This window comes from Octopus sinensis, linkage group LG4 (genome assembly GCF_006345805.1).
Source record: "Octopus sinensis linkage group LG4, ASM634580v1, whole genome shotgun sequence".
Lineage (NCBI taxonomy): Eukaryota > Metazoa > Mollusca > Cephalopoda > Octopoda > Octopodidae > Octopus > Octopus sinensis.
The window spans coordinates 71,956,754-71,982,354 of record NC_043000.1 but is presented as its reverse complement, the minus strand read 5'-3'; the positions used below and the strand labels follow the sequence as shown (position 1 = coordinate 71,982,354).

The following is a 25,601-nucleotide window of genomic DNA, read 5'->3' as shown; positions in this document are numbered from 1 at the left end:
TTTTCTGAAGTAGGACGTCCGAAACGCTAAGATTCTCCACATTCATTTTAAATTTCGAAGCGTCAATATAATACCGTATTCGTCAAACTTCTGTTCTTTTTGTTATCTTTTTTAATAATTATTGACCTTACACACACACACACACACCACACACACACACACACACACACAACACACACACACACACACACACACCACACATGTACATACACATAATATTCATACATAATATACATAACATATATATGCATAACATACGACATAAGTCAACAGAACTATGCTCGAAAACATCAAAGTGAGATCGATCCAGGAACCATATAAGTATAAAGGGAACTTCCCAAATTCACAACCGTGACTGCGTCTAGAGGCTGCATATATATAGTTGTATTTTGAAGCCGGTGAGCTGGTAGAAACGTTAGCACGTCGGGCGAAATGCTTAGCGGTTTTTCGTCTGCCGCTACGTTCTGAGTTCAAATTCCGCCGAGGTCCACTTTTCCTTTCATCCTTTCGAGGTCGATTAAAAAAGTACCAGTTACGCACTGGGGTCCATATAATCGACTTAATCCGTTTGTCTGTCCTTGTCTGTCCTCTCTGTGTTTAGGCCCTTGTTGGTAGTAAAGAAATAGGTATTTCGTCTGCCGCTACGTTCTGAGTTCAAATTCCGCCGAGGTCGACTTTGCCTTTCATCCTTTCGGGGTCGATAAATTAAGTACCAGTTATGCACTGGGGTCGATATAATCGACTTAATCCGTCTGTTTGTCTTTGTTTGTCTCCTCTGTGTTTAGCCCCTTGTGGGTAGTAAAGAAATAGGTATTTCTTCTGCCGTTACGTTCTGATCTCAAATTCCGCCGATTAAATAAGTACCAGTTACGCACTAGGGTCGATGTAATCGATTTAGTCCCTTTATCTGTCCTTGTTTGTCCCCTCTATGTTTAGCCCCTTGTGGGCAATAAAGAATTTTTTATATATATATATATAGTTGTGTGTGCGTGTGTGAATGTGTGTGTGCGTGCGTGTGTGTGTATGTATGTATGTATGTATGTATGTATGTATGTATGTATGTATGTATGTATGTATGCGTGCATGTATGTGTGTGTGTACACGTGCGTGCGTACGTGCATGGGTGTGTGCATGTGTGTGCGCTTGCATGCGCGCACGTGTGTGTGCTTTCTGAGGTCAACTTTACCTTTCTTTAATTTATTAACACCAACCTTCAAATTTGTGACTTTGTGGCCAACTAGCAAAAACATTGGCGAATTGGGTAAAATGCTTGGCAGCTCATTACGTTCTGATTTCAAATTCCGTCATGGCCCACTTTTCCTTTCATCCTTTCGGGGTCGTTAAAATAAGTACCAGTTACGCACAGGAGTCGATGTAATCGACTATTCCCTCTCCAAAATTTCAGGCCTTGTGCCTATAGTAGAAAGCATCATTATTATTATTAGAGCGGTGATTTGGCAGAATTGTTAGAGCGTCGTTAAAAATTTCCCGGTATCTGTTCTGCTTCTTTACATCCTGAGTTCAAATCTTACCACGGTCAACTTTTGCTTTTCGATAAAATAAAGTACCAGTCAATTATTGGGATCGATGTCGTTGACTAATCTCCATCTACTAAAATTACTAGCTATATGCCTGAATTATAAACTATTATTATAGATGAAAGCTTGATGCGAGTGGCGAACACAGTCCGGGTGAACTGGCATGCACTGAGCATGCACCTGTATAAAAGAAGAGGACAACTAGGTGTGGGTACTTGTTTTGGAGGTGCGGTCATGCTGAATGTGATTTCGAAGGATTTCCATAATTAGTCTGACCCAAGTATACCAACGAGTTTGAATTTTTCTGTCATTTTCCTTTTTACATGTTTTTTTATGTAATCACACATTGTATCGTCCTGTACCATTCTAGATGCTTAGTGGTTAATATTGAAATTTTTATTATTATTATTATTATTATTATTATTATTATTATTATTAGTAGTAGTAGTAGTAGTATAGTAGTAGTAGTAGTAGTTATTATTATTATTATTATTATTACTGATTGAGACAGCAGTGCATGCCATCAAAGTGACTCTGGGGTACAAATATACGAAGTCAGTGAGAATTTTCTTCTGGTCGAGTAGCCCTCCTGCTTAAAAGGTCCCTGAATCAGGGTTATTTTAAGGATGAGGAACGAAACACCCATGTTTCTAGAGATGAATTATTCAAACCCCAAAGAATTCCTTTCAACACATGGCTATGATGCTCCCTGCTAATTCTGCTCATGATCAAAGATGCGCATATTGTCTTCTTCCAAGGGGCATGCTCAACTGAACGGGAGAATTCCTGCTTTTGTTTGTTGAGGAGTGGTGCCTTTGCTGAGAAAGGAACCAAACAAGGGGGACATTATATGGAACTTTCGGCCCATCACTCTGCTCAATGCAGAGTTGAAGATTTTGGCCAAGGTTTTAGCCAAGAGATTGGCGCTTGTCATGGACAAGCTGATTGGCAAGGCGCAGACATACGCCGTGCCGACCAGGTCGATACACGATAATCTCCATCTCATGCACTACATCATAGAGAGGATGGGTACCTGGTAGCTGTTCTCAAAGCAGGCGGTTTCGGTCCAGTCTTCCGCGGGTGGATCACTGCTTTATACAGCAACATCTGCTCGGTAATACGGGTGAACGGTTACCTTTCAGAGCCGTTTGACATCTCGCGTTCGGTCCGCCAAGGACGCCCTCTCCTCCCTCTTGTAGGTATTGACTTTCGAGCCATTATTGCGCAAGTTGGAGGCTTTGAGGGGTATCCCGTGCGATCTAGGAGGTGGAAACAGCGTGTCTGCCTATGCCGACGACGTCACCGTGATGGTGTCGAGCCACAGGCACATTGGCCTGATTGGCGAGACGCTGAACGAGTACGAAGCGGTGACAGGGGCAAAAATTAACGCGGAAAAGTCCGTGGGCTTGCAATTGGGCACCTGGAGAGGCAAGTCCATGCCGTCCAACAGCGTCGTAGGGCGCTGGACACACGGACCCGTTAAACTGCTAGGGATCTGGTTCGGTCCGGACCTCCATGTAGATAAAAACTGGGAAGAAGTGACGAGCAGGGTGGCCAATCTCACCCAGAAATGGGCCGAGAGGAAGCTGTCCCTGAAAGGTAGAGCGGAGGTGGCGAATGCGTACATCGCATCCGTCATCTATTACCGCTTGACCGTCGTCCCTTGTCCCGACCGCTGGTTGGCCAAGCTGGTACGCCTGCTCTTCAACTTTTTGTGGAAGGGTCAGTTGCCACTGGTCAGGCGATCCATCTGCTGTCAACGACCGCTGAACGGAGGCCTTGGCATGTCGTGGTTACTGATGCGCATACATGCGCTCAGGCTACGGTATCTCAAGCGTTTCCTAGACGGTGAACAGGTGTGGTCGTCTTTTGTCAGAGCTGCAGACCTGGGTCAAACGTAGACCGAGAAAGGGCGCTTGGCACCTCGAGTGCCATCAAGCTCTCTCTGCCCTCTGCCAAGCGGGCAATGCGATCGGTAGTAGTTCCACTCTAGAGGGTTAGTGGAAGAAAAGTGCGACGACGTTCTCGGGAAACTCTAGGCGTTGACGATAACGAGCTGAGCAGTCTGTTCGGAAGGACTTTCGGGCCGGGGCCAATGGATAATTTCCAGAGATCCCTCGCCTAGCAGTGTTACCGAGGGGCTCTGCCTGTTCGGGATAAACTCTACCGGCACGGAAGTGCCGTCAGCCGGGCCTGCCCGAGGTGCTGCCAGGACGACGAAACCGTTCTGCACGCTTTCGTCCAGTGTCCGAGTATTGCTGAACTATGGGTTTATGTCGAACAGCTATTTGAGCCACCTCCATGATGCTTCTCGGTCTTTTAATTTTTGGGTTTCACGGTGTAATTCCAGGATGGGTGCACTATAGCAGACTACAGCAACAACCCATATGTTGATGGCAGACATAAGGTTCCTTTAGTTGAGCTTTGATTTCAAGAGAAGTTTGAGGCGCTTGAAATATGCAGTGATGACATTGTCTTTCATTTCTTTGTGCAAGATATTGTCCAGCTCTAGGATTCCAAGGTACTTGTACCCATCATCATCAGGGACATTATTATTATTATTATTATTATTACTTTTTTTTTTCTTCTTTCAAATTTGCTTCCATTTCTTGCCGAGTGTCTTCCCGACTCCTAGGGCAAAGAAACTCATAGTATACATTGGTAGGCCATTAAACCAAACTCAATAGTTCGTTCATTTTTTTTTTTTTTTTTTTTAAGTTAAATTAAAATACATGAGCAGCAACAGTTCTCACATCGACAATGCTCTTCTCAATACGTGTGATGTACCAGTTAAGACAATATTTTGCACTTCTTGCAGGGATGGTAAGCCAGGGATCATTCTCATATAATTTTCGGTTCCCTTCTTGATCATTCCTAGTGCTCCTACGATCACTGGTATTGTAATCGCCTTGAGATGCCACATTTTCTCAATTTCAATGAGTAGGTCTTTATATTTTCTGAGCTTGTCAAACTCTTTCGCTGAGATATTATGATCACAGGGGATGCTCATGTCGATCAATAAGCAAACTTTATTGTTTTGGTCTTTCACAACAATACCTGGTTTATTGGCCTTGATGGTTCGGTCTGTATGTACTGGAAAGTCCCACAGAATCGTTACATTTTCTCCTTCAGTTACAGCCTCAGGGTGGTGATTATACCACTTGTCGGCAGTTTTGATATTGTAATGCCGACTTATTAGCCAGTGTAGATATTGGCCAACTCTGTCATGTCTTAATTTATACTCCACTGGAGCTAAGACTTTACATCCAGAGATTAGGTGGTCCACTGTTTCAATCATGTCGTTGCAGAATCGGCATTTTGGGTCTGCTCCATTTTTCATCACATTGGCCTGGTAGTTCAGGGTTAATAGGCTTTGATCTTGAGCAGCCAGGATGAAACCTTCGCTCTCTGCTTTTAGCCCTGAGCTCCGTAGCCACTGATGGGTTTGCTTCTGGTCAACATCAGCTTGTTTGCTGCGGGCCACATATTTGCCGTGCAGAGGTTTCTCCTCCCACCTATCAGCCAATTGCTCGTGCGCTTTTTTCGTTGCCATTATTTTCACCTTCTTTGCAACAATAATTGCCGTACTTCCCTCGGGTTGTTCTGTTTGGGTATCCTGCACGAGATCAATAGCACATTTTTTGCTTTCCTTTATGATAGAATGAAGCTTCTTTCGTCTCTCGTGATTTTCCACGAGCTTTAGCATCCAGTCATTCGATATTTCGAGATATTTGGCCAGTCCAATTGTGGTTGTTTTGTAAGCTAGTTCAAATTGGATCAGGCCTCGACCTCCTTGGGCTCTGGGAAGGTAAAGGCGATCTACGTCTGCCTTTGGGTGGTGCATCCTATTACAACTCAGCAGCTTGCGTATTTTCCTATCTATAGTCTTTACTTCACTCATATTCCAGTTCAACACATTGTAGCTATAAGTAACAACTGGAACTGCTAAGGAATTTATAGCTAACACCTTGTTACGTGCATTTAGTTCAGATTTCAGGACTGCACGAACTCTCCTATAACATTCCTTCCTGATCTTCTCTTTCATGCTTGCATGCTGAATACCAGAGCCTTCATTTATCCCTAAATATTTGTATTTATTATTATTATTATTATTATTATTATTATCATCATCATCATCATTATTATTATTATCATCATCATTGTCGTCGTCGTCGTCATCGTCATCATCATCATCAATATTATTATTATTATTATTATTATTATTATTATTATTATTATTATTATTATTATTATTATTATTATTAATATTATCATCATCATTATTATTATTATTATTATTATTATTATCATCATCATCATTAAGGTTGCGCACTGGCAGAGTTGTGAATTTTACATTTCCGACTGCCCAAACAAATGAAGTAGGAAAGTTGTTATACAAGTTATTACTTCCTGGTTTTGATGGAGTAAATATTGTCAGAGCTTTTCAATGGTTGGGGAATAATATTGTAGGATATCATTTTCAAATTTTATCTCACTTAATGATTGACTAAGCACCTTTAATATACTATTAATATTACTTGAATCTACCCATGAAGTTATTATTTTAAGCATTTATGTGTATAAAGTACATTTAGATGTTCTCTATACCTGTAATTTGAAATTTTACTTTTCTAAATGAGAATAAATTAAAATTTTAATAAATGCTTACGTTTTTTTTTGTTTGTTTTTTTCATTTTCCAGGGAACAACATACTGCATTAAAGAAAAAAGTAAGTTTCTTTTTGTTTCGTTTTTTTTTTTTGTATACTAAGTTTTTGTACAAACATTACAAAAAAAAACTAAGAAAACTTAGAAGGGATAGAACTGTGTAAAAGTTTACAAAAACTATTCAATATCTGCAGACGAAAGGCGGCGAGTTGTCGGGATAGTGAGCACGCCAGGCAAAATGATAAGTGACATTTCGTCCGCTTGTACTTCCTGAGTCCAAATTCTGCCAAGATTGACTGTCTTTCATCTCTTTCGGGATCGATGAAATAAGCACCAGTTGAGCATTGGTGTCGATTTGATTGACTTAGCCCCTCCGTCGAAATTGCTGGCCTTGTGCTAAAATTTGAACTTAATATCTGCAAAAGTATCGTCAAGACAATAATAATGGTTTTTAGCATACACGCAAAGCCAGAAATGTTGATGAAGTGATGTAGTACTTGACTAGTAATTATTTTATAGACTCCTGAAGGTAGAAACACAAAGCCGACCGCAATGAAATTTGAAATAAGTGTGTAAAACCAAAGGTTCGACGCAATCCTGATTTTGCTATATGCTTAAATAAATGTTGCAAAATATAAATCTTGTCGATTTATTCCAATACCGTACTTGATTAATACTTATTTAACCGAATTATCAGGATGAAAGACAAATTAAACTGGTGCTATTTAAACACGGAACGAGGCAAGTTGTCTGACAAACGGCGACTATAGTTGTTCACCGACAAGGAAGCGCTGGAGATGTTGCAGCCATAGAGCATGTCTGTGTGCACCAACAGCTATGTCATCCCCAGTCCTCCACTTAGTGGGTGTTGATAACAAATGGAGCGCCTGATCAGTGGAACGTATCCTGTCAAAAGGAAGTGGGAAAATAGGCGCTCCAATCTGGTCAGACGTGAAGCGGGGCGGAGCACAATGGTCAGGAAATAGGCGGGACGGAGGCGATGTGTGCATTCACCACCTTGCCCAACTTTTCAAGGTAAGCTTTCTCTTGACCCATTTCAGGGTGAGTTTGGCTACCCTGCTCGTCATCTCGTCCTAGTTCTTCTCCACTTGGAGGTCTCGAGCAATTTAACCGGTCCGTCTATTCAGCGTCCTACGACGCTATTGGACGGCATGAACTTGTACCCCAGATGCCGAGCTACAAGCCCACTGACTTTTTTGGTTGATTTTTGTTCCTGTCAATGCATGGTATTCTTTTAGAGCAGGACCGATCAGATCTATGTATCTGGTGTCCGATACTATGATGGTAACGTCGTCTGCGTTGCCGACACGGTTCTTCCACGACCTATTTCGTGCGGAATGCTCCTCAATGTCTGCAGTTTTGGAACAGTGGTTTTAGAGTCAGTACATACGGAAGAGGCGAGAGAAGATAACCTGGATGGACCGACTGTATGATGCTGTATGGTTCCGATTGGGTGCCATTCACCCGAACCCCCGAGCAGATGTTGTACATTACAGCAATCCAACCGTAGAATGCGGGACCGAAACAGGCCGCCAAATATTGGTGGTCGACCCTATAGAAGCTTTTGATTGGTGTCAGTTGATTAAACCATTACCCATGCCATCGCATAAGGTAGAGATTGTCGTAGATATATCTGCTTGGGATGGCGCATGTTTGCACATCACCAATCAGATCCTCTTTGCTAACACCATGGACAAACCTTTAAAATCTGCGATTAGCAGAGTTACGGGTCGAAAATTATCAGTGTGATTTCCCTTGATCGGAGCCATTCTTGATAGTGCCAACACTTCCCGACTCACAGAATTAGGAATCCTCCTTTTCTGCTGCCAGCTATGGAAGGTATCTCTAATGATGTTATCGGCTTTTTGCAACACTCCGCCTCTCTTGCCAAACAGTCGCGCGAAATGCTGCTGCAAAAATCGCATTCATCTGTTTAGTGTCGAGGAACACGCACTCATTATGGCCCTCCAAATATCAAATTGTGGTTTTGCAGTCTTGTAGTACTTCTTTCACTCGGCTCCATGAGCTGCTTTTCGTCCTCTCATGCATCCTATATGTTTCATGCTGAAGAATTAGATGAGGGCCGATATCGCCGCGTGCACGTCGGTTGCGATACCTTTTCTAAGAGCCTCTGACAAGTTTCTAATTTACCTCTATTCTGTTTTTCTCTATGGCTGCGACTTTACTAAGCCTAATAGATTCTACTCTAATTGCCCTTTTCAGGATGAATTGCCATTTATTGTTGATGATTGACCCCGTTAACATACACCTAACAAGTTTAGTAATCTGGAAGCGACGCGTTCAGCTTCCACGAACCGGGTTCCTGCCTATGAAGTATATCAAGGTCGATCGTACAGATCACAAATTTGTGGTCTGTGTAGTCGTTGATTTTACAAAGTGTACAACCTATGCTATCCCTGTCTATTGACCTACAGAATATTCTAACTAGATATGACCTAGATGTTCCGATGCTTTTTGTTCATGCCCACCCTGGTACATTTGTAAAATCCAGTTGATGCTTGTCAGGCAGCTGAAACCGTCTGAGCAAGTATGAAGGGCTTTTTACATCCTCTTTTCCTATCAAGCTAACCCAACACACTCCAAACATGCATCCAAGATAGCATTCCAGCCGCCCACCAACAGTAAAGAGCAGGACATCCCTAAGAAAACCGCCTCAGGCCTCGTGCATTTACCTGCCTATTCTAAGCATGGATATGATCGACAAGATAGAAAAGGATAACTTAACACCACCCTTCACTCTCCATGTTCACCTTTCTCTAGAAATAATACTCGAAGTTGATGAGAGCTTTACTAGAGAGGAAAATGGTTATCTTCAATCGTTTCAGAGAAGCCTATCGCACAATTTCTTTCATCATAGCCACAGGATAGAGGAAACTTAGGCGCCCTTCCTTGCCAAAGCGAAGTGGTAGGTCGTTTTTTCTATAGACTCGTATGATTAATCCCGCGCGTAATAGCAACTATTCGGCGCATAGCCATGACTCAATAGTTTACGGACATTGGAAGTTGGTAGGAAAATGCCGCCTTTCAGTTTCGCATCCTACGTGCATCTCGGTCAGATTCAGCTTTTGGCATTTTTGTGCCTTTATAGGTTGTCTTGAACAGGTAATTTTTACCCCTGGAGCATTGTCATGCCTAGAACTTTCGAAAGTTGTTTATAGTCTCTGAAGAGATTGCTCATGCTGATCTTGTGAATGCCCAAAGTTGTTCTCAGACCATCGTCGGTCATACGTTCCACTAACCTGCAATTGAATGCAATAGTTGTTTTCCCGCCAACGGGATTGTCCAGCTAGTAGAGTGATGAGAGAGCCTAGCAACTATCTTGATATTAGACGCCCAATTTCGATTACAGTTCTATCAAAGAGAACTATCATACAAAAAGCGCCCACACCAATTCGCTTTTGCTTTCTTAGTTATCGCCAGAGTCACAATAGTAATGATATTTCTGCATGTGTGATGTCTACAGTGACGGTTCGGGCATCATCAGTGATGGTATCCTGAGACGAGTCTGGAGAGAGTGTTGGTAACACATGAATCACCAGAGTCGGTTTCTTCCATGCGAAGCAGAAAAGCATGCTCACCAGGCTAGTTTGATATTTCTTGCGTTTTGATGGTAATAAACTACCAAACCAATGTATGTCTTAGGCGCTTCCACGCAACCTTTGAAGAACAACTTCCCTCTTCAATTTCTGAGTGAGTATGGCCACCCTGCTCGAGACATTTCCTAGTTCTTATCTATCTAGGGGTCCGGTTCGTGCCAGATTCCTATTACCTTATGCAGGCCCTCAGGTCAGCGGCAGAAATCACCGCTGGCTGGCATTGATTTGTCAAAGTTCATATGTATAAATGTTTAATTCTGGTACTCTTCGAGTATGGTGTGGAATGCTTTTATGTACGAAGTGTCAGAAAATATGACATTGACGTCACCCGAATATACAGACACTGATCTCCTGTAACCCAATTAGTATGAGGTGCCCTTCAAAGTCTCCATCCACAACAGCAATGGCTTCAGAACTACAATATACAAGAGAAGGAAGAGAGAGAATCATTAATGAATTGAGTGTTGTTTGCTAAACTGTTCCGAGAATACAAGCCAGCTAGCTTAACCATCGAACAGCTGATACTGTACACCTAATCTCTGAAGTCGAGACAGAAAGTGGATGCTCTTATGACAGCCATCCGTAGACGAAGTAGTAGACATGCTAAAGTCGTTGTGTGAGGTGTAAATCTGTGGGATTAGCTCATTCTCCTATCACATGCGGACTTTCTCGGTCCCCTCTCAGCAACCGTCTATTGCAGTTTTCAGCAAACTGGAAGTAATCCAATTCGCGTGAGCTGAGCAGCAATGAGGCTGCTGATGAAAGCTTTGAGCAGATCCAAATTGACCAACACCTTCAAAAGCCAGATCTATTCCAGTTGAAATATTGCACAAGGATGCATCACCACGGGGTGGATAGATCTACCGAGGAACGCACGGATTTGCGCTTCTCAGACTAGACTGCCGGAGACAAGCGCAGGCCTCTTAACGAGCATCATTGCCAAAATCTTTAATTCTGTGTTAAACACAGTTATGAGTCAAATGTTTTCTCATATGTCCCCACCCTTCGTTCGAATCTTTCTTCCCCTGGACGAGAGTCGCAGGAACCGTACAGACAGAGATCACATTTCACTGTCACCAGCGTGCTACTCACCAAAAATAGTTTAATAAAATGTCCTGGAAAACCGCACAAGTCTGCTTAGAATCGAAAAGTATACACTTGCTGAAATCCGTCATGAACCGAATTGCAGTTTTTTGCAAGCTGCCCCTCTGCCACCAAGCCCATCGAACGTGTTTCTTGCCCTCGTATTTCTTGCTCGCGCCCTAGCATTTACTACATGTCCATACTTGCAGTAAGATTGGCTGTTGACCATTTGTTCAAGGTGAAGTACGGTGGCTGCTTTATAGGTTAGGCATTGAATAAACTAGTTTCTTGCAGGCGCTAGGCGCAATTTTACTCCATTCATCTCTCAACTTTTGATACAAATGCTCTGTATTTTTAATTGTTCTTGATAGTTTCACCAAGCGTTCCCCATAGGTGTTCGATCGGATTTTGATCGGGACTTTGAGCTGGCCTGTCCATAGGAACGATACCCCATGTCTCAAACCATTGACGAGTATTCTTTGCTGTATGACATGGAGCGTTGTCCTGTTGAAAGATAACACTGTTTTTCGACACTACTAGTTGTAATTTAGCAATTTATGGCTCTAAAACATCCTATAACATAGAAACGTAAGTAGCTGGATTCATCCTTCTCTGACATAAAACCATTTCTCCGGGTCCTGTGGCAGACATGCAGGCCCACAACATAATAGAACCAACCCAATGTTTTACGGTTGGTACCGGACATTCAGCCTTAAATGCTTCCCCAACTCCTCGACGCACGAAAGCTGCACCAGATGTACCGAAAACCTGAGTAAAATCATGAAAAATAATATTAGATTTATGTTGGATATATTTTTATACATATTTGGGGCAACAAACCAGTTACATTAAGTTTATATATTGATTGAATACATGTACTATTTTGTTTCATAGTTTCTTTCATCACACCATTTGACTTTCGACCATTGCTCACTGGTCCAATTTGAGTAGTTTTTGACCCACTGAAGACGCTTTTCCATATACGCTTCAGAAACCCATGGCTTCTTCCTGGCTTTACAACCTTTCAGACCGTACTCTACAAGCCTTCGTCTAACAGTTCTGGTTGATATTTGTAAAGTACTTGTCTCGTTGAAGTCCGCACAGAGCTCCGACTGAGCGACTACTGAAACAAAATCGCGTCGAGTGGAATGTGCAAGTGAGAACAAAATACAAATTAGTTTAGACGTGCGTATTAACAATGGACCTACATCATACGAGGAAAAGAGATAGCACAGTTGAACTGAGATTCAAAACAGAAGCAGAGACAGGATTCTACTCTACAACACTGAGGAATAAGGAAGTTGGCCTAATTATCTGCTATTGCCTTGCGCTAGGCAAAAGTAAGAGACATAAACGTGCTGCTAGAAATATGTATCATCTAGTTGATCGCAGCCATCTAGGCCGATAGAGAGGAAGATGCGGCAATTCTGGAAATGAAAATAAGCCAAAATAAAACTGGTGAGAAATAAGTATGGTACTGACAATACAAACAATTCAAGAAAACATATCTGAACTGATGGACCTCACGAACGGCACGCACATGTCCGTGACAGTAGAGAGGAGAAAGCTAAGATGTTAAATATGTGACGCTGTGACCCACTTAAAGGCTTTCTACCCCCAATGAGTCGTGAAAGAAACACGATCCCTTCTTGTACCAACATCACAAATACAGAGCAACGACTAAAGATGGTCGTTTTCCTTCTAGAGCTGACTTAAGCCGTTCAAGCTGTTCGCAGTAGATCCCCTTTATTATCGTTTCGTTTGGGTTTAAAAGTTCAAAGTGAACTAAACCTTTCATATCACAACAAACAGATAAGAAGACCTTCTTTAGCCTGAGTGCTGGTATTTCTCCTTTCCCTACCCACTGTCTGCAGCGCTTAACATTTGTATAGAGAACCCATTTCTCGTCACCAGTCACTGTTCGGTCCAAAAAAGGTCCATTCGTGAGATGTGATAGCAAAGAAGAGCACATATTCACTCTCTGCGCGCGATTAGACTCAGAAAGTTTGTGAGGAACCCATTGGCCCGATTTGCTGACTTTTCCGATGGCACTCAGGTGTCGATGAATGGTTGAATGACCAAATCCAAGTTTCTCTGCAAGTTACTCAACAGTTACGATGGGATTTTCTTCCACCAGGGTTTGCAGGACATACTCGTCAAGCTCTTCAGACCTTCCAGGACGAGGTTCGTCTTCTAGGCTGTAATTTCCGGCTCGAAATTTCTGAAACTACATTTGATATTGACTTACGCTCATTGTTCGACATCCACAATATTAATATTCCTCACACTTTCCGTTGCGTTGTTGCCTTTATTGAACTCAATAAGCAAAATATTCCGAATATTCTCATTATAGCTTTGAAAATATGAATGTTAAAATCGAACTGCACTCTTCAAAACTTGCACTTAGAATAAGGACAAGGTAAAATTATTACCTGCTTTTATAGTAAGTTGATGCAGGTAGTCTATCCCGGCCTCCTTCCGACTTTTAGTTCATGCAATTGAAAAAAAAAGCATTATTTATGGGATGACTCAATACATCAATATACAAAAATTACATACAATGATTACATGACGCCATCGCATAGCATGACAATTTATATTCAGATTCTAAGAACACATCAAGAAGCATACAACGCGATGACGGCGAGATATTCGAAGGTAATGGGGAATTTCCGAGGAACTACAAAAGATATACTATAAAAGAAATGCGTGTGGAGACACTGACAAGTAGCTAAAAGGAGAGTACGTCATTCCACAGAAATAAGGTGTTTCTTCTCACTTTCCACCCTCTTGTTGAATATGGCGTTACTAAGAAATAGGTAGTGTGACTGCATGTGGCCTGAAAGCAGAAACACTTGATCAAAGATCTCAGGACACTAGATAGATGTGATGGCTATCAACAAAATCAGAATTACTGAGACATGAGCTGTGTTGTTTCGGAAAGGGCTAGATTTAGAGATACGGACCATCTTCCTGGATGCACAAGATAAGTCAGTATTACTGGATGCGACCAACAGCAGAGGCCACACTTTCAGACAAAGAGCCCTGTATAACCCAACAGCGGGATGGGGTAGCCGGATTTCTTTATGTTCTTCAATGCTAGTAGATAACTGGAACAACATCTTGGATGCACGCAGGGACTGTGTGGGACTAGCCAATAAGAGAGGAGTGTACCTCGCAAACTTACTCTGACATTTCCAACTGTCCGAGAGGTATCGACTGGATTTCCCAGATGCGCTATGGACGAACATCAGGTTATCCAGATCGTATGTAGATAGATTATTCTGTAGGCCAGTAAATTGGAATAGCATAGGCTTTTCCACATTTTAAAATTGCCGGCTACACAGAGCACAAATTTGTGATCTGAATGGTCGACATAGATGGAACTCATGAAAAGTTCGTCGGTTACTGGAAGATGAGTGCGCCTTTCAGGGCATGTCAAGCTTATAGTTACCGAATTAGTGAATTAGTTAAGCGAGTGTTGATGAGAGAAACCGTCAACAACAGATGGTGACTTACCCTGAAAAGGGCAATTAGAAAAGAGTCGATAAGGTTTTGTAGGGATGTAGCAATAGGGAAAGTTACATTAGAGAGGGATTTACAAATTCAGAAGAAGCATTTAGAAAAAGCAAAGCAACCGACGGGCTTGCAGTGAGATTGGCTCCTGTGTTGTCAGTGCTGAGGTGCGTGCTATAAGACAGATGCCACCTCGTACTTATAAACATACATATGTATATATGTGTGTATGTATGTATTGTGTGTGTGTGTGTGTGTGTGTGTGTGTGTGTGTGTGTGTGTGGTGTGTGTGTGTGTGTGTGTGTGTGACTTGTAGTTATAAAAAATTTATCCTAACCACTTTTAGCAATTTCGTTAAAATTCATTCTAATGGGACGCGTTTAATTCTTAAATTATATAATCTGACAATAAAATTTGCCTTGACATGTGTTTACTGGTGATTAAGATACGTTGCAGGGAATTTATCACTCGAGGAAATTTTCTTTCAATATGTTCACCATAAAGAATTTACTGTGCAACAACTGCCTGCACAAAATATTTCTATCCCTTTTTACTTATTATACAGGTGAAATATTATGCTTAGCTACTGTTAAATTTTGTATTCACAGATGAATGGAATCAGATGCTGAATATGAAATTTTCTGTTTTTGATTTCTAATTTTGTAATGCATTTGTCTATTTCTGGGGAAGTTCCCATAATTGCATACAATTTTATTTGTATTTCATGAACATTTTATAGGTTTCAGCTGCTGAGATATATGAAAATGTTTCCATGAATAATGAGCATGTTAAATATATAACTATAAAATAGAGTCACTATAATTCTCAATTTATAGCTTTCTAAATGATAAAGTGTTATATGTTTGCGATTTTATTCGCTTGTTTGAATCTTCATTCGCTTGTTTAAATCAAGGTTCAATAATTACTTTGCATTCATTTTCTATCCTTTCAAATTGACTTTGATACAAAAGAATTCTTTACTAAATCTATCTTTCCAGGCTGTTCCAGCAAGGCTGCAGACATATATTTCTTATTAGATTCCTCAAGTAGCATATGGATTCAAGACTACAAAGAATTACTGCAATTTGTGAGCAATGTGGTCGATACTTTTGATATTGGCACTGGGCAATCGCAAGTTCGAGTTGGTATCATCACATTTAGTGACACCGCCCATTTAGATATTCCTCTAAATCGTTACACTGCAATTGCTACTTTGAAGGAAGCCATTTCTCAAATTCCATACCGTACTGGACTAACAAATACAGCTGCTGCATTAAATCTACTTCGAAGAGAAATTATTGCCGATCCAAAGGGACACGATGGCCCAATTGTAGCGATTGTCATTACAGACGGGCTGTCACGTGATACAAAAGCTACAAAAGAAGAGGCAGAAAAGTTACATTCTCTTGGTGTGAATGTTTATGCAATTGGTGTTGGGAACCGCTATGAAATTGAAGAATTAAAATCAATTGCTAGCGATGCAATCCTTGGAGTATATCAAGTTGTAAGTTATTCGGCTTTGGAAGAAATTGCCCATAACTTTCATATTCAACCATGTAAAGGTCAGTATTGGAGCTATCTTGATTTGTTTGTGAATGATGATATTTCAGCTTGAAAAAAATATCAGAATCTTGTGAATAGTTATTCATCAGAACAGCGTCTTAGGTAAAAAATTACAGTACTATTGAGTTGTTGAAGATATTTGAAATCAAAAGCAATTTTATTATGATTAAAAGTTTTATAATGTAATGATAAAGCTCAAGTATTGAACTGCATAGTTCTGAACATTTTGAAGTTCATGTTAAAAGCAACATTATAGAAGCTGTATTCCTTGACAAAATTATACGGGAGCTAAATGTGGTGTGAGTGTATGTATGTATGTATGTATGTATGTATGTATGTATGTATGTATGTATGTAAAAACTTAGATAAACCTTAGATATGTTTCGACCAAAGATTGGTCCAGGCCATGTCTAACTTAATAGCACCACCTGATAGGATTATCTGAATCCTGTTTAAGTCAAATTTTGTTTATGGTCCATTCAAGTAGTGAGATTTTGTTGAGTGAGTTATATCCAATTATGGGTTGCTTATCTGGTATTCCTTGAAGGAATCTATCCAGACTCCGTTTAAAGTTGATGGGATCCTTTTCCTCTTTGATCTCTTTCGGGACAATGTTAAATAGGGCAGGGCCTGTTAAGGAAAAGAAATTATGTTGCAGTGTACATGTATGCTGTGATCTTGAATTGGGCAGGGGACGTATGGCCCGTGGTTCCAGTCTTGGATGAACCTTGAAGCTAATGTTCAGGTCGTTTGGGCAAAGTTGGCAGTATATTCTCCACATCGTACAAATGATGTACCGCTCACGGCGACGCTGGAAAGAGTAGAGTTTCAAGGCTTTAAGGCGATCCCAATAATCGAAAGCAGCCATGCCTTCAATTCGTTTAGTGAGTGCTCTCTGGGGTGATTCAATCCTCGAGATGTTTTGTCTTGTATGGGGAGACCACAGTGGACAGCAGTATTCGAGGTGTGGCCGTACAAAGGTGAAGAAAAGTGGTATGATATGTATTGTATGCATGTATGTGAGTTTGTATGTTTGAATATTTGTGTTTGTATACGCAGACGCACACAGAGATTCATATATACATTAGTTTTAATATCTGGTTGACCCACCTTTAGCATCACTTACCGCTTTTATACGGTTAGGCATTGAATGAACTAGTTTCTTGCAGGTGCTAGGCGCATTTTACTCCATTCTCCTCTCAATTGTTCCTGATAGCTTCACCAAGCGTTCCCCATAGGTGTTCGATCGGATTTTGATCGGGACTTTGAGCTGGCCTGTCCATAGGAACGATACCCCATGTCTCAAACCATTGACGAGTATTCTTTGCTGTATGACATGGAGCGTTGTCCTGTTGAAAGATAACACTGTTTTTCGACACTACTAGATGTAATTTAGCAATTTATGGCTCTAAAACATCCTATAACATAGAAACGTAAGTAGCTGGATTCATCCTTCCCTGACATAAAACCATTTCTCCGGGTCCTGTGGCAGACATGCAGGCCCACAACATAATAGAACCAACCCAATGTTTTACGGTTGGTACCGGACATTCAGCCTTAAATGCTTCCCCAACTCCTCGACGCACGAAAGCTGCACCAGATGTACCGAAAACCTGAGTAAAATCATGAAAAATAATATTAGATTTATGTTGGATACATTTTCATACATATTTGGGGCAACAAACCAGTTACATTAAGTTTATATATTGATTGAATACAAGTACTATTTTGTTTCATAGTTTCTTTCATCACACCATTTGACTTTCGACCATTGCTCACTGGTCCAATTTGAGTAGTTTTTGGCCCACGAAGACGCTTTTCCATGTTGCCCCAAATATGTATGAAAATGTATCCAACATAAATCTAATATTATTTTTCATGATTTTACTCAGGTTTTCGGTACATCTGGTGCAGCTTTCGTGCGTCGAGGAGTTGGGGAAGCATTTAAGGCTGAATGTCCGGTACCAACCGTAAAACATTGGGTTGGTTCTATTATGTTGTGGGCCTGCATGTCTGCCACAGGACCCGGAGAAATGGTTTTATGTCAGAGAAGGATGAATCCAGCTACTTACGTTTCTATGTTATAGGATGTTTTAGAGCCATAAATTGCTAAATTGCATCTAGGAGTGTCGAAAAACAGTGTTATCTTTCAACAGGACAACGCTCCATGTCATACAGCAAAGAATACTCGTCAATGGTTTGAGACATGGGGTATCGTTCCTATGGACAGGCCGGCTCAAAGTCCCGATCAAAATCCGATCGAACACCTATGGGGAACGCTTGGTGAAGCTATCAGGAACAATTGAGAGGAGAATGGAGTAAAATGCGCCTAGCACCTGCAAGAAACTAGTTCATTCAATGCCTAACCGTATAAAAGCGGTAAGTGATGCTAAAGGTGGGTCAACCAGATATTAAAACTAATGTATTTTGTGAAAACGAGTTTCATTAACATTGAGATTGCAGAACCCCAAAACATTTGGGATGCCTAATATTTTTGACCAAGACAGTAATTAAGGTGCGTTTATAGGTATAAATTGTGCTGGCGAGTACTATAATATCTCTCAGGTATATTCCAGGTTTCGGCCAACCGCATCAAGTAGTAATAAACATCAATGATCGCTTAGTATGACCTGTAATTCTTCTGATAATCCCGCTGTAATTCTTCTGATGGGTAATTCCAGGTTTGTTTTGCTGGATTAACGAGCTGGGAAATGAATGGAATGCCTGGTGCGTGTCTTGTTGGCTATCTCCTCCTAAAAAAATAGGCCTGAGTATATATACATATGAATATATATATGAATCTTTGGAGCTGATATACGTTAAATGCACTCGAAAAACTTTTTGTAATGGTATTCCATTGGGGCGATCTTTCACTTTGAATCTCAGAACTGTCAGCCAGATCAGTTGATTTTGTTCGTTGATTTTATTTATTTACTTTGTTTTAAAGTGAAAGACAGGAGAAAGTGAAAGATGAATGAACGTGTATATGAAATGGACGTGTGTATGTGAAAGAGGGAGAGAGCCATTTATACATGAGAACACACACGTTCACTCACTCATTCCCTATCTTTCTCTCTCTCTCTCTCTCTCTCTCTCTCTCTCTCTCTCTCTCTCTCTCACGCACACATGCACACGTACATACTAAAAGATGTACGCATATATATTGATGTATGTACGTATATATGACAACACACCCCTTCACTCACTCTTTCCCGCTCTTTCTCTCTCTCTTTCACTCTCTTTCTCTCTCTCGCTCTCTTTCTCTTTTTTTCCTCTCTTTCTTTCTCTCTCTTCCTCCCTCTCACTTTCTCTCTCTTCCCCTCTTTCTTTTTCTCTCTCACTCTCTCTTTCACACACACCTCCATTTCATATACACGTACATACATCTTTCACTTTCATCTCTCTTTCACTTTAAATAAAACATTTTTTACAGAAAGTAACGACTTGAAAATAATTAAATAACCAAAAAAACATTGAAATATTGTCTGTTTAAAGAAAGCTAAAATATAAATACTTACTGTACAAACAACTTGCATTTTTGAAATCACATTCAGTTAAAAATATTTCTAAATGATTAAAATATTGTGTACGTCAAAAAGTCGAGGTTTTTTTTTTCTTAGCGAGAGCGAAGACTATGTGTGTGTATATGTCACATATAGCGGACGTGTGTTTGTGTTGATTGACAAGCCATGACATTCATTATAAGTGTATGTATTCTGTATGTGTGTATGTGAGTTGACGTCACGAAAGCTGTTTTTCCTTTGGTCAAGAAATAACAAACAAAAATTGTGTTTATCATTAGTAAATAGAGATCCAAATGTCAGAAAAAATTGTACTGCAACTGCCGAAGGTAAGTACAAAAATAAATATGCAAAAAAATTAAGATAAAATATACTATTTCTGAGATATTTCGCGTCCAAACAAACATCCCTAGAGTTTTAGTATTATTAAGATGTCTGATGGCCTATTTTTAAATCCCGCCAAGATGTATACACACACACACACATACACACACACATACTCACACGCCCACACACATACATACATACATACATACATACATACATACATACAACATACATACATACATACATACATACATCATACATACATACATACATACATACATACATAAAAGGATTTTAAAATGCAGAAAACATCTCGTTCCTGGAATTTATGTAGTCGTTTGAGGCTCTCGGGTTTTTAAGAGATAAAGTTTTTCAAGAGAACATATTGAACATCTTTTGGACCCTTTAATATAGGCTCTGGTTTTAGAAAGGATTTTCCATTTGATATCGTAGTTGGTCTCTTAGTCTATAAGCTTCCAGATTAAAGACGAAAGGGTAGTTGAATGTCTCTTATGGTGTCTAACATTCGAAAGACTGTTATATCCGGATTTAAACTTTCCTTCTAATGCTCCGATATAACCATTGCCATTTCTGTTCGACCATTGCCATAGTTCGCCGGTACCGGTACTTCATAAACAACGGAAGATATATCGCATTTCTGTCTTAGAGGACATTTAGATTTGTCTCTACATGAGCATCCAGGGCATGCTTGAGTCGTCTGTCGCTTATTGATATATGACTTAACATCGGTTGTTAGGGCAAGAAAAGATAATTTTAATCATGTGCCTGTTGTGTCTATGGGTTCTAGGAAATTGAGTATCTATTAAGTGCAAGAATTTTTTTCCCTATACTTGTCCGAACACTAAAGGAGAAAGTGGGCGAGCCATAAAACTTTCCGAGATTAATTCTTACGACTATATGATAGAGGAGGTGTAGAAGTTGTAAAAGATTTTATAAATAAAGCCACTGTTCTGTAGAACCTTATTATAATATTGAGCAGACTTTTCGAATATTTCTTTAGAAGAAAGGCATGTGATCCTACGGCTACTGTTGAGTTAAGATTTTAAATACAATAGGTGGCTGACAGGAGTGTTTATTGATGTATTTAAGATTTTCGGTAGTTTTATGGAAGGGCTTATGGGAATTAGTTTTAAGGTCTAAGGAAACATCTAAAAAGTTAGCCCAAGTTGTGACTCTAAAGCAATACTGTGTATGATTTAAATATGGTACTACGAAATTTTAAGTAATTAACTAGGCTAGCTGTAACCTGTTGGATTACCAATAGTTCAAGAAACCCGAAAAAGCTGCGTACCTCGGGAACCCGTGATCCGATTCACGCAAAACTTGTTTTATTCCGTTTGTTTTCACATTCTTGTGGTACCTTACTTTCAAAGCATTTTTCCCATTATGCACAGGTTTGGTTGTATTAAATTACAGACAAGCACACAAGCAAGCAATCACAGACTTTTAGTATTATATAGATTACTGATTAATTTGATAAATATAATGGTATGATATTAATTAATTTGCATTAAGAATTTAATATAATTACGTTAATAAGCAATACAAATTTCCATATTTATTAGGGGAATTGTTTTTATTCATTCTAACTGTGTGATTACTGGTTTTAGCAAGTTGATTGTAGCCATTCTGAGCTATTACCGTCTAGCACTTTAATCATTTGCATTTAGAGAGCTAACCCCTTTATAGACTAAATGCCATCAAACTGTGGGACACTCTTTTCAACAGCCAAATAGTGATCACAACGTTTGCGGCAACTACCGACGGTATCACTTCTTCCAGTGAAGCCAAGTTGCACTGATGTTACGAAAGAATGCACGCTTTCTCTTTCGTCATCTATGCAACCAACACACCAAACTGATATGTTGGTTGCATAGCACGAGTTGATATCATCACATTTAGTGATGGCAACCATTTAGATATTCTCCTAAATCTTCATAAAAGAAGAGGCAAAATAGCAACATTGATTGTAAGCTACGGGTAATATAATAATGTATTAAAAGACACAACCACACACAGATGTATGTGTATATGTGTGTGTTTACTCGTTTAAATCGATGTAAATTCTTGTAAGACTATTTCTTACAGAGCTGTTACTCTAGACGATATATCTACAGTCCAATACAAAACGACCAATACAAAGAGAACAAAACTGGAGAGTTTTTAGATAATTTAGTCGTTTCCTCTTACACATATTTCCTTAACAATATAACTGTTATATAAGAAGAATCTTTCTTAACAAATTACATTAATAAATCTTAAGATTGCGTAACAAACGCATATAGCTTTGATAAATTATAAAAGATATTGGATTGTGTTATGGTGTCAACGAAAATAACATCATCTCTGTTAAAATCAAAGAATTTACTGAAATACTAGTAGAGTTGAGAATTGTACGTTTGGTTAAACGTTAGCTATCAGATTTCGCAGCTCAAAGCAGAATCATTCCATGTTATATTTAGCAGCTAACTGACAATTATCATTCATTTTCACAGATACTCGGGTTGGTTGATAGATAGATAGATAGATAGATAGATAGATAGATAGATAGATAGATAGATAGATAGATAGATAGATAGATAGATAGATAGATAGAAGTAGGGGAAAAGAGACAAAGACAGAGAAACAGAAAAGAAGAGGGAGCGAAAGACAGACAGCGACAGACAGTGACAGACAGGGACGTAGATAGATAGATGATAGATAGATAGATAGATAGATAGATAGATAGATAGATAGATAGATAGAATTAGGGGAAAAGAGACAAAGACAGAGAAACAGAAAAGGAGAGGGAGCGAAAGACAGACAGCGACAGACAGGGACATAGATAGATAGATAGATAGATAGATAGATAGATAGATAGATAGATAGATAGACAGATAGACAGATAGACAGATAGATAGATAGATAGATAGATAGATAGATAGATAGATAGATAGATAGATAGATAGATAGATAGATAGATAGATAGATAGATAGATATAAACGGTCTGACAGACGGACGGACTGACGAACGGACTGACGGACGGGCGGACGGCGGACGAACGGACGGACGGATGAATGGACGGACGGACGGGCGGACAGACTAGCCGCAAATAGTATTTCAGTTATTTACTTTCAATCGTTTCAATTGTCGATAATCAATTATTAGCACTTATATCGATCGTCAACCACATCAGAAAGTGGTATGTTGAAATTCAATTTCTAGCAGCAATTTTACTCTTATGTATACACATAATTCATGCATCAACCAATGATAGAAAGAAAAGAGAAAAGAGAGAGATAGCAATTATACAAATAATTGAATAAAAATATATAAACAATATATGCAAACGAATGTATCGCAGTTTAACTTGAGAGATTTAAGAAGTCAAGGCAACAGATACAAAAAGTGGGCCATTGGAATAAAAACACAAGAAAAGGTTAGATGGGTAAGGAAAACAATAAAGTAATACAAATCGTATAAACGAATGAAAAACAGAAAAACACTAATGTGTGCGTTGGGTAGATAAGAAAAAAAAGGCTGGTGTACACGTTGTCATTAAATCGCTTCATCAATTGGGTTGCCGGAGTCTGAAAGAAATATATAGCATATACGACACATAAATGTGTGCATGTGTGTGTATGTACGCGCGCGCACACACACACACACACACATACACTCACACACACGCACACACAGTCACACACCCATACACACACGTTTATATACATATATGTGTGTGTGTGTGTGTGTGTGTGTGTGCGTATGTATGTATGTATGTACTATATATATATATATATATATATATATATTCAGGGTGCGGTGAATATATTGTTGTCTAGCATACCGGGCGAAATTCTTACCGGCATTTCGGTTGTCTTTACATTCTGAGTTCAAATTCCACCGAGGTCGACTTTGCCTTTCATCCTTCCGGGGTCGATAAATTAAGTACCAGCTGCGTACTGGGGTCTATCTAATCGACTGGCTCTCTCCCCCAAAATTTCAGGCCTTGTGCCTAAAGTAGAAAAATGAAAATAACAATGACATCCCATTTTAACAGATATATTCAGCAAAATTACATACAAATATTTTGAAATACTAAAGAACAAATTTATTCAATAAACTCACCATTGGCTTCAACCACCGCACCCAGACGACTTCGGAATCTCCTGCAACTTTTCTGGATGATGTCTTTGTTGGTGAATACTGACATGATCCTTGCCGTCTGGGGAGTTAGGTGGCCAGATGTTAGGTGTGATATGGTCGCAGAAATTGTTTGACAGCCATGACTGGGTTCTCCTGCTTGTGTGTCATGATGCAGAGTCCAGTTGACAGACATAGGGTCTCGGTACGTGTTTTGGGGACACGGCAAGCGAACGGTTGCTCTGGTCACCATCTGATCCTGGCAAAAAATTTTCTCGTCTGAGAAAAACCAAAGCCTGTTCGGTTGGAGGGGATGCTAGAGTTTGTTCCAAAGCTTCGTAGAGCGGCCTTTCCTCTTGTCCTTGATGGCTTGGAATAAAAACTGGCCCTTTCTCATCTTGTATGAGGAATACCAAATGTTTTCATGCACTACCTGCCTGATAATAAACTCAGACACTCCCATGTCCCTGGCAATGTACCTGGTTGACATGGAGGGATCGTTGTCAATCATGGCCTGGATCTCACCAACAAATTCAGAACTTTTTTTGTTTTTTTTTATCGGAACGATCAGAGTGAGTTTTTCCGAGCTGCCGTACCTTCGTAATTACCACTAAAATCATTCAACTCTTTCCGAATGCTCTGCACTGTCCTCAGATTGACATCTAAACACCCTAAAATGTGTGTATTAGAGCTTCCGGCGCGAATGCCAAGCAGTACAGCATGTCGTTTCCAAATTTCTGGCTGAGTGAATTGTGTCATGATGCTGTTTTTCCCCAGACGGTGCTTAACTGACCCTATTATACTGTGTAGTCGACAAAATCAAAATCAAACAATCGCATGCGCGAACTTAAAATTATAAAATAGCGACAATTTATCCATCGCACCCTGTATATATAAATATTTGTGTGTGTATATAAATATATATATACATACATGCATACATACATACACACGCGCACATATATATGTAGACTAGCAGTATCGCCCGGCGTTGCTCGGGTTTGTAAGGGAAATAACTATATAAGCATTTTTAGAGAGTTATAGCGAAAAAATAGCAAAAAATACATTAAAAATGGAAAAAATATGATGGTAAATTTTTTTTTAAATCGTTGACTCATCGTAGACATTTTTAGAGAGTTACTTCCCTTATATAATAGCGAAAAAATGCATTAAAATGGGAAAAAAACGATGGTAAATTTTTTTTTAAATCGTAGACTCATGTAGACGCTTTCTTAGCCATTTCTGTTTTGGTGTCTTCAAGCCATGAAGTCGTTGTTCTAAAAGAACGCTGGTCTCCTTGACAACGCATTACGACGTTGATTTCCTTACACTCCCTTCCCCACAGGTGCAGGTGTGAGCGTGGACGCCAACTCCGCCGCCATCGACACACGAAAAATTATGCATTAAAATGGAATAAAAAATGATGTTAAATTATTTTTAAATCGTTGACTCATCGTTGACGCGCGCTAATACCCAGACGGGCTCGATATGAATCACGACTATAAGATACCCGAATTTGGTTAAACTGCACCGCAAAATGTGGGAGTAGTTAGGAATCTAAATCGAAGGGGACAGACACTCACACAACTACAGTTTTATATATA

At 39.8% G+C, this 25,601-nt stretch overlaps 1 protein-coding gene across 1 annotated transcript in view; it reads left to right on the top strand.

Moving 5' to 3' along the window:
• LOC115210485 overlaps positions 1–25,601 on the top strand; it is a 65,902-nt gene that overhangs the window by 12,291 nt on the left and 28,010 nt on the right. The window contains exons 2-3 of the mRNA XM_036502135.1: positions 6,240–6,267; positions 15,441–16,004. Of these exons, the coding sequence (XP_036358028.1) occupies positions 6,240–6,267; positions 15,441–16,004 (592 nt within the window). The remainder of the gene's footprint in view (positions 1–6,239; positions 6,268–15,440; positions 16,005–25,601) is intronic.